The 10,637-nt window shown below is 41.1% G+C and overlaps 1 protein-coding gene across 1 annotated transcript in view; it reads left to right on the forward strand.

Moving 5' to 3' along the window:
• The window catches only part of CCDC88C (coiled-coil domain containing 88C), a 101,710-nt gene extending 91,676 nt beyond the window's left edge, over positions 1-10,034 (forward strand). Inside the window, exons 26-32 of the mRNA XM_059819512.1 lie at positions 480-652; positions 844-913; positions 2,828-3,010; positions 3,417-3,485; positions 4,284-4,352; positions 5,139-5,440; positions 7,716-10,034. Coding sequence (XP_059675495.1) covers positions 480-652; positions 844-913; positions 2,828-3,010; positions 3,417-3,485; positions 4,284-4,352; positions 5,139-5,440; positions 7,716-8,729 — 1,880 coding nt within the window. The 3' untranslated portion in view covers positions 8,730-10,034. The remainder of the gene's footprint in view (positions 1-479; positions 653-843; positions 914-2,827; positions 3,011-3,416; positions 3,486-4,283; positions 4,353-5,138; positions 5,441-7,715) is intronic.
• Positions 10,035-10,637: the final 603 nt, after the last annotated feature.

A 10,637-nucleotide genomic window follows, 5' to 3' on the forward strand; every position in this document is an offset into this window, starting at 1 on the left:
GGAATTTGGGCTTGGGTTTCCGCAGAACAAGGCCCTCGTGGAGTGCCAGAGATAACAGAAAGTCTCTGGGGCTTCATTCTTTTTGATGTTATATGAAACATGCTTATGTTGAGATGATAAGTGTCAGTATTAAAGCCTAGAAGACATAGGAATTTGAGTATATTATCACCAAGTAACATGCACACCTATTTGATTTTACTTTACTAAGTAAAAAACATTTTGGGTGATCTGACAGTAATTTCTTAATCGACTTGTTTGTATTTTATGTATAAGCATTAATCTGAGTCAGATTAACTATGATTAACTATGCGTTAATCAGTCCTCCAAATATATGTGTTAGTCTTTGTTTAGCCTTTTTTGTTTTTACTGGTTGTGTAGTCTTTAGTCTGTTTTAAGACACTTAAGTTTTATTTACGAGGGGTTTTTTTTTACTTTTTTTTTCTTCTTCTTTTTGGGATACCTGGGTGATAACAATTTAGCTGCGCAGCGCAAAAAGATTGCCTTTTTGAGAAGCAAAATCAAGGATAAAGAAAAGTCTCCTAAGTCTCCATCGAATCATCAGTCTCTCTCTAATCGGCTCCGGTTCTGGTCTTCTTCCGACATCCCATCCTCTCCTAATGAACCTCTTTCTTTCCCGGAATTGGGAGATTTCTAACACCTTCTCTTTAGCATTTATCTTCATTTATTTCTGACAAATATTTTGGAAAAAAAAAAAAATAAAAATCCTACATGCCTTAAAAGAACACACACCTTGATAGAAACACTCAGCATGTCTTTACAATACTCTAAATACAAGCACAGATTAGTGCACATGGACTTAAGTTTTCCTGTAGAAGATGAATCACTATTGCACACTGTGGAACATTTCTTCAATGCAGCACATTTTTAGGGGACCTCATGGCATACAGTTTGCGTATGTATATTGGCTGTGGTGCATGTTATAAGTAAGTGAAGTTGCTATATGTTTCAACATTTTCTTGCGATCACATAATTGCATCGTGTCCAGTTAAAGTGTGAACTGATTTGCTTTTGCTATGCTTTCTACAATGTTTTCCTACTAAAATAGAAATCTAATATATAAGCAGTCTCAAACCCTGGAGATTTTTCCAATATTCTGTGCCACTAAAAGTTTAAAATGGCAGGTTTTTTTAACGTCTTTGTCTGCTTTTAAGTAACCTAGCTTTGAATATAGAGTGGAAGCTATGGGGACATTTTTTCTCCACAAAGTGTCTTGACGTTTGTATTCAAACCTGCTGTGTAGCAAGGTTTTACACTTCCAGGTATGAAAATTCCTCTTGAATTGAGTTAGTTTCAGTTTCTGCTGCTTTAGTTTTGACAGATTTCTTTTTTTTTTTTTTTTTTTTAAGACTGGGAATAACGTTCATCATGGATCCATTGCCCAGAATTCTTACTGCCTGATAGTCACGACCTGGTGGCTTCTGAAATGAATGTGTGGGTCCAGTCCCCACTCTGTGTTAGGGAAGCATATGCAGCACAGGCAATATGCTACAGGGAGCTCAGCAGAGAGGCCAAAAGATCTCATCTCCCTTCTCACTCTGAGAATTGGCCCCATGTGGCACAACCAGGCACACTGGCACAGCAGCCTCTTGATGCTCATTTTGGGATTTGTACAGAACATTTGTCTCTAGGGCAATTAATAATTCTGGCATCTGTGGAAGGTGTTAAGTGCATCTACAAAGTCAATTAGACATACAGATTTGCATGGCAAGCTTTGGCCAGTAATTGCCCCTACAGGCGTGTCATAAACCTCAATTCTGAGAGAAAGTGCCAGCCCTGTGCTATAGAGCCCACGCAGACTGTGGGAGAAAACATAGTTTCTGAAGTCAGCTTCCAGGAGTCATCTAAGATGACAGTAACTCACTCCATTTCTCTAATACAGCTTTGCTGCGGCTCTGTGCTTTGAACTAACTGTCTGTCCATTGTCTCTGCAAGTTGTTTATTTTGACCACTGCACCCTGCTGTGTTTTCAACATTTAGTTACTATTAGCTAAGCAAGTACTCCATAGAAATATGTAGAAAACTAGAATCTTGGATCTCATTAAGGGTGTTTCCTATAGTAAATTCTTTAAATTTTGTCCTATTTTCTGTGTGCCTTAAAGCATTACATTCACATTACAAGAAATCAATTAACCTACCTCGTCACTAGGAAAGATGTCTTCAGCTTTCTGAATCTAAATAATACTCTAGCAGGTGGTTTTTGTTGTTGTCATGCTAAGATCCTGGGAATTCCACTTAAAAATCATTGCACCAGAGCGTCCTAAGAGCATCAGTTTTAACCTTGTAGAGACTGAGCTCTTACCCCACAGCAAAGATCTAAACCTGAAAGCGATTAGCTTAGTGTGCAGATCATGCTAGATAATTTCCAAATCAGCATTATTTCTTTTTGAATAAGAGCGTGACTACTGTCACTCTTTCCTTATTCTATTTTATTACTGAAGTATTACTGCTTATAAAACATACCTGCAAGGAATAATGTTACGGGAATTTCACACCTCACTTATCTTTTCTGCATTCATGTCTTTGCTCCTTTTCTTCCTCCTTTCACAGTAATTGTTGCATGTATAATATCAACCCTCCCACTGGCACTAAGCAGCCCTTGTCACTCCCACACTTTACATAGAGCACACATGATTGAAAAACTGGTGGCAGAAATTTGCTATCCAATATTGAACTGTTTATGGAAAAGCTTGCAAAACTAGCACTTCTGTTGTGCAGTTTCTTTGTGCCTGCTTGCCTTGTTTGTATGGACAAATCTCCTAATGCTATTTTTCATTGACTTGTATTTATTTACCTCTCTCCCCCTCAGTGCTACTGGACGTAAAGCAAAAGAGGAATTCCCATCACGGAGGCAGCAATGATAATGTTGAAATCTCAGCAGACTCTGAGACAAAACACTGCTGTGTGGAACTGGGTCCTAGGACTTACTCGACCTCAGCTATTCATCTGCACGCTTCCACCCCCATCTCCAGGCTCCAGAGCAGACCAAAAGGTGTGCGGTGCATTTGATGTACCAGCTGTTAGTACAAGTCAGGCTACTTTGTAGTTCCTGCTTGGGTGAAACATGGCTTCTAGTGGCATTCAAGTACAAAAACAGAGCACTAGTATTTTCACTCCTACTTTATCTGCTTAATGGTTTAATTGATCGGATACAGGGTTTCCTTACTCTTGTAATGTCATCAACTTGACAGACCACATTCGGATGTCAGTTCTCCCGTGGTTCCCTGCCCAGAGGTTCACAGCAGTGGTTAGAAGATGGCTGCTCTTACAATGTTGGCTCTATAAAACGCTCTTGATCACCTCAGTCTTCTACACTGCTAGAATGCATTGGAGACTGACCTGAAGGATTAACCTTCCTGTGTTTAATATTACCTTTTAAGTTTTTTCGTTCTTTTCAGGGTATAATTCAGAAGATAATCTATGTGAACAGTCCCCTGAGGTGGAGTTTGCAAGCACTAGACAGCATGGTAAGCTTGTAGCATATACGAATGCTTTAAACCTCTACATTAAAACTTGTTTCATTGCATCCACGTGAACTTTCCTGGAGCATTTTAGTTAAATTAATGTAATAGAATGAGATGTAGTAATGCAACACCGTTTTGGGAATGTGGGTCTAAGTACTTCAGTTTTTCTATTGAGAAGCTTTTAATGAATGTTTTCCCAAAATAAATTTTCAAAAACAATGCTGACATTGAGACAAGTTGCCTTGCCCCAGCAACAGACTCTTTAATGCATGTCCTACAGATTTGTTGATGATTTTTCTGGACAATGTTCAATTCCTTCCTTAAGGGAGTGAATCAGCAAGAAAAGAAATTCAGGGTGAGGCGTGTGGGTGCACGGCGGGAACACTGGTGCAGCAGGAGCACTGCCTGCTTAGAGATTTGTGGAAGACTTAATTTGCAGGCTGGTTACTAGCTCCTTTCAAAGAAACAAACTGAGAAAGAGACAGCAACTTATTGTTGAACTTCTTCAGTATTTACATTACTTTGTTTATAGTTGCTGTAAAAGCAAAACCCGGAATATATTTCTTTGTGCAAAAAATAAGTGAGAAAAACAAGATGGATCCTGAACAACTTGACTTGAAAAATGAAAATGGCTTCTACTCTGTCCAGACTTTGGCATCCTGTGTATATGATGTTGTTGATGTTTTCAGAGTGACTTAGTTGCACAGGTCCTATTTTCAGAAGGCAGACTGTAGCCAAGCCTTTTAGAGAATCAGAGACACTTAAGATCTGTTTGTTCAATACTTGTTTTGTGTTTTTCAGTGTCCAGGCCAAACAGTTTAGAGAGCAGTAGAAATGCTTCCAGCAGTAGTTCACCTCTCAATTTGAAAGGTAAAGCTTTTCCAGCTGAGTTCTGACAAACAGGAAGTGAAATTCCATGAAACTGTGTGAAAAATGCTGCTTTCCTTCCAATTAAATTTGAAGACAGTTGTTTTGAAATTGTAATGATTATGCAATCTGGACATGGCTGTCTTGGGAATCAAAACTGCTGGCAAGAAGTATTTTTCTAAGATTGATTCTGGCAAGGGGTGGCTTTTAAGGCAGGCAGTCTAGTTTTGCTTCAGTTTGACTGGCATCATATTGTGGGGAAGTATCAGCCGTTCTTAGACTTCTACAACAACAGAACAACAGGTCTCTGCTGTTCTTATTCTGTACACAGCTTGTGTATGGAATCAGTGTGCTCTGGAGATTTACTTTTGTTGAAATTGTGCATCCTTGAAGGATGCCAGGAGACCTGACACTGTGGAAAAATCCACTTTCTGCTTTCCCACTGGCAGGTTCTGGCTCTCAGATCGCGTACAACCAAGACTGGGAGATCTTCTAGTGGCAGAGAGGTCATAAAGAGGCCTCCTTACTACCTGTCTTATTCCCGTTCTTTGGACAAATAGTTGTAATTGTTTAACACAGGGGCTCAAAGTATGTGCTGTAAGACATTTACTAGTCCTGGTTTTTCGAAGTTTTGACTGCCTTGAGTTCTGTGGGAGAAGAAAGTAAGGTCAAAAATGCCACCTAGTCTGTGTGGAAGTGGCCCTGGATGATTAAGTTTGTACCTCAGTGACAAAACTACTGAAAGAAGGGAAGAACAGTGTCTTTAATAATACTTATGCTTCTCCTCAGGTTCCTTAGATTATATCCATGGTAGAACTGAGAGCCTCAGCAGTGAAGATACGGTGCCAAGCAGAGAAGCACCAGCCTTACTCCGAGACACCTATCCCTTTCACTCTGCTTCTGCCATCTTAAGCCCTAGCAGCAGGCATGAGTCGTCCTCCCACAGGAATGGTTTGATCTCTTATGATATACCTCAGAGGAGTACTCCATCCCAGTCTTACACAGGCAGGCAACGATCTGCCTCACCTGGCAGTGAGATGGTAACCTTGGAAGAGTTCTTGGAAGAGAGCAACAGGCTGTCTCCACCAAGTGTAAGTAAATAGAGCTAGATGGCCCATCTCAGATGTCAAAAAACTGTTCAAACCTGATTCAGGGAGATGAGGGCATAGAGAAACAAGGAAAGACAAGAAGATCCTTGTTCATACGTGTGGAACTTGCAGAGAACTATTGAATCTTGCAAAATGAATGAAACAGTTCCAACAATTAAGGCAAGATTAACTTTCGCACAGCACTCTGCTAATTTATTTTGGTGTAGCAGCTACGGCAAGTAATTAGAAATGAAACCTAACAGTAGTTTTCAATTGAAGTGCAAAATATGCAGTTGTTAAAACCATCTCCTGATCTGAAAATACCATCATTGCATTTGAGAGAGAATATTTTTCTGGACAAAGGAAGGTCTCGATTCTTTCACCATGCTGCATGTTTGCGTTCTGACTGGCACTGTGCTGTTGGTTCAGTGACTGCAAGAATATGTCGCATGCTGAAGTGCTTTGTCACAAATGTTTGTTTTCTAGATGGCATTGGTCTTTTACTGCTCAGATATACTGTACAGGAGTGAGGCAGTGCAGTATTGAGCATGTTAATATCTTAAGAACAATTCATTGATAGTGTAAGTGAACGGATGTTTCTGTTTCATGAATGCCTTGGTAACAGTATTGAAATCGACAGAGCTATACCATTTTATGGCATCAGTAAATTCTGGTCCTTGAATTTTCAGAGCAATATTTAAATACACCTTCTATTCCCTCATTATCCTAAATACAATTCTTAGCTTTTAGAGATGTCTAAAATTTTTTTGTGAGTGTGTGTAACTACCTGACCATGTCTCCATTTTCATTCTTTCTGTCATCCTTGTTCCTTTTCAGCGTCGGCGCAGTTTAAATGAGAATGAAATTATTTCATTGCACCAATTTCTGTTAGAAGCTGATGCACTGTATCCCTCTTGCTACTCCCTATGTACTACTTCCCTCCGTCAGGAACCTTGGCAGTCACTCGAATCGGTCCTCAGTCATTCGTGTCCTGACAGCATGAGGCACAGAACAGGCAGGGGAAATAGGAGATCTGCTTCACTGTATATCCCCACGGTATCCGTTGTTCTTGCTATGAAGGCAACAACTCCCAACTTACCACAGCTTTTGCTAGCATATTAATACCTATAGAAGCATACTGTAACTCTTAGCTCTTACTTTAAAGGCTGCCAGATCACTTGCATTAATTGCTTGTAAAGTATTTCCAGTGCTTGATCATAAAATTGCGTGTTATTGGAGGACTAGTCCTTCTGTAATGTTAATGTGCGTAACAGCAGTTTAGAGTGAAGTTAAAAATAACTCTAACACTTTAACTTTTAGTTGAGCATAGAAATCTTCCTGATGCACTATTACCATTGGTGGTTTTCACTTCTAGCAAACGAGTTTTGTGATTGGAAGAAACGTTTGGAACTTTAGTGAAATTAATATATTAAGCTTTAACATACTGCCTAGAGAAAAGTAAAGAAATAAATTCCAGGAGCTTGTTTCAGCACGTTTTTTGTGAAGACAGCATGCCCCTTAACTATTCTGAGCATGCCTCGTACTAATAGTCCAATGACAGCTGATGAGACATCACCATTTTTGGATTGCATGGACCGTCCCCATGAAATATTCATTGTATATTTTCTTTTACTGCCAGGTTAATTGTCTGACTTGACATTTGCAAGTTAATTTTGGGCAAGCAATCATATCTCCATTTTTGTAATGATTTTTTGTACATTTCATTATATTGTACACGCAGCTTTTAACATATATTGACTGGGAGAGGTGAAGGGAATCGATGGAGAAGCAATGAAACATTCCTGTAATGCTAGCGCATCTCCCCAGGGTATTCTCTCCTGTTACATCCTTGAAGTTACAGCAGAGTGTTATCCAGATGAACTGTATTCTGGAAGATGACAGACCATCATTGATATCCGCTGGTACCAATGGCTGATGTCATTAATATGATATTGATGTTACAGTGGCAGTGGCTGATGTGAAAGGAAGCAAAAGAGCTGCTGCCCAGGTTGCAAGTGAAATGAGACTTTTAAAATTTATGATAATTAATCTGGCAAAGAAGGCTGTCATGATCTATTTGTGATGAGCATGTTACTCCTTGATTTGGATTTATACCCGTTGTAAACATTTGTATCTGCTGTTCCCCACTGTAAATATAAAATCTATGGTTGTGTTTGGGTTTAATTAAGTGGGAAGGAAGATTATCTGAACACAAAGCTCTGCATGATTCTTTAAACAAAAAGTGTTAACGTGGCACGTGTATGTTTTCTCACACCAGGAGACTTCCAGTAACAGAGATGACTTGCTCAGCGATTATTTTAGGAAAGCAAATGAACCTTCAGCTACTGGGAACCTGCCGGTTCGGCTGTCCAGAAAGGAGGCTGCTAAGATGCTCACTAGTCCTGTTGCTCCAGCTGTAAAGATGGCTATCGCCAACGAAGAAGGAAGAACAGCTAAGCCTGGAAATTACATGAAGCCAAACCTCAGACAAGTCGAACCTGAGCCTCTGGCAAACTCCCAGGGGTCCCTTAAGCTTCCTCACACACCACAGCACCAGCCTGCCAGTGGGATGCGACAGGTTGCACAGCCTCAGCAGCCCGGAACCGCGAGCAGGAGGAGTACATCACTGAGCAGGGCCTTTAGCTTAGCCTCTGCAGACCTCCTCAGAGCCACCGGCCCGGACACGTACAGACAGGAGAGCCCTCAGAAGTCAGCAGCAGATCTGCGTGGGGGCAAGGAAGCTGTCAGTCAGACGACTAGGGCTTCTGCACCAATGACCTCCCAGGCAACCTTAAGAGAGAGGCCACAGTCTGCAAAGGTGGCAGGTTCCTTGCAAGCTGTCGATTCCCGCTGTCGGCAGCCTGATGCCAGGCGCCTTTCCCTGGCCCCACCAAAAGATGAGAGGCCACTCTCCTTCCATCAGTTCTCTGCCTCGCCCACTGCATCCACCAGCAATCTGAACATGCAGCAACAAGAGCACGTGAACCCTGGGCAGCACTACTCACCCGCATCGCACACTCCCGCCAAAGTCAAAACCAAGCCAGCCCCTCGTACTGGGGAGGTGGCCACAGTGGCTGCTGCCAGAGCTGTTTCCACCAGCACTGAGGGAAATATTTCCCTAGGGCAAGGCCAGGGCGATGCCCTACTTACCAAGTGCCAGGGTAAGCTGCCAGAAGGCAGCGCTGGGACTGTGGAGGAGCCCATGAGAGGAAGCAGCTCCAACAGCACTCCTGGGTCTCCGGACTCCCAGGGCGATCAGCAGACAGTTTGGTATGAGTATGGGTGTGTGTAACCCACGGAGGCAGCTCGTAGTATCTGTGTTTGGCGTTGCTGACATCTGGGTAGCATTTGTCTAGACACTGTGCCAGGTTTTAAAAGGCATCACCTGCATGCTGTTCTGAGTGTTCTCTGGGTACTGTTTTCTAGTTGGACAAAGTATGATTAAGAGAAACAAGGAGCAAAACCCCAGCCCTTCTTTTGACACTGTTGTGCCTAAAACAAAGTGGAAGCCTGACCTAATCTCACAGCAGGCTTGGCACCTGATTCTCACAGGTGCTGAGCATTCCCCACTCCAGGAGAAGCTTAGCAGGGTCCTCTCTCATTGCTGCACTGGGCACCCCTTCTACCTGCATTAAAGAAGAGTTTCACAGGTCATGTGTGTGTGCTGAACCCAGCCCCACCATTGATAAATAACTTAACCATACTGAAAAGGTCGTATAAAACCCAAACTTCTCCCCCAAAGACAGAATCAGGTATTTGGCTTAAGTAGCTTAAAGACAAAGCTGAAGAGCAAAAGTGTGTGGCTTTAGCCATGGATCAGTTAAAATCAATTCTTCTTGACACAGCCACATTTTACAGAGGTAATGTGTAGACTTCAAGGGTCACATCTCAACCTTCCCCTCTGGTACTGTGTAGACACAGAGAGGCCAGTGTAATTACCCCACTGCCTTCACTATAGCTGCAGCTCAGTGGATCCTTGACGCTGCAAGCCAAGTGGTGCTGCCTTTTGAAACTTGTTTTATCTTTTATACAAACACTGGAACTAATGCAGCCTTTCAGGGGAGATGCCATTTCAATTGCAAAGGTGGCATCTCATGTACAAAAGTGTCTTGTAAGTATGTATATAAGAAGCTCAAGTATTGTATAGGAATGCTGTGTAAATTGTATTATTACATCCTTGTGTGCATGGCAGCCCATATCCGAAGCGATATATGGGATCTTGTCTCTTAGAAATCCTTGTTTATGTCTCCAAGAACCTTACTCAGTATAGAAAGCAAAATAATTTTGTATACATGTGAAAGAAATATACTTTTAAAAATCTATTTATGTGCAAAGAAGTTCCTTGTATGTTTCTGTCTAGAGTGTCATCAGCTACTTATGTATATATGATCAAATGTGTGTCTTGAATTCTGTTCCATGTTTGTAAAGCTGGTTTTCCTGCAATAGCCTTAATCCTTAAAAAAATAATACTCGTTTTGCTGGTTCTGATTTAATCTAGTAAAAGCTAAAACTGATTCAGCTGAGGATGTTTTTGTTATCTAGTATGTAGTAATCCCATTCTGGAAACTACAAAATTGTTTATAATAAAGATTAAAATAAAATAGATGGTGGTTTTACTTTTTTTTTTCCTCAGGGGAAAAGAAGAACACCACCACAGTTCATGGTGCAGGATTGAGATCTGTCTGCAATAGCTTTGTGTAAGCCTCAGTATTGATTGGCATCTCTGTGTGGCAGAGTTGTGTTTGTTTTTATAATGCTGCCACAAAAGACGTATCAGAAATCTTTCTTTTATTGTAACCTTCTCACTGAAGACTTCAGGAGGATTGATCATGCAAATTAAGTGACTTCCAGGTCACTGTGGAATCAGGCCATTAGATTTTTATGCTTCTCTGACCACTTCAGACAATGCCAAGCATGCTGTCAGTTTTGACCAAGCTTGCATTTTGTATAATGTTTCATGCTTCACTCTCAGGATGCTTTACAGAAGTGAGAAATTATTCGTCTTTGAACATGAAGAGAATGGCAAAAGGAACTTTCTGCCTTCTTTGCTACTTTAATTGCAAACCATGGTTTTGCAACAATTTTGAAATTATGTGCTATACTGCAATTTTAGAACATACTGAGTTGTTTTCGTAAACTGAAATTCTTCTTCCAGAAATTCCCTCTCAGCATTGATTCTTGGCCAGACCACTAAAGGTGA

This window comes from Gavia stellata, chromosome 7 (genome assembly GCF_030936135.1).
Source record: "Gavia stellata isolate bGavSte3 chromosome 7, bGavSte3.hap2, whole genome shotgun sequence".
NCBI lineage: Eukaryota > Metazoa > Chordata > Aves > Gaviiformes > Gaviidae > Gavia > Gavia stellata.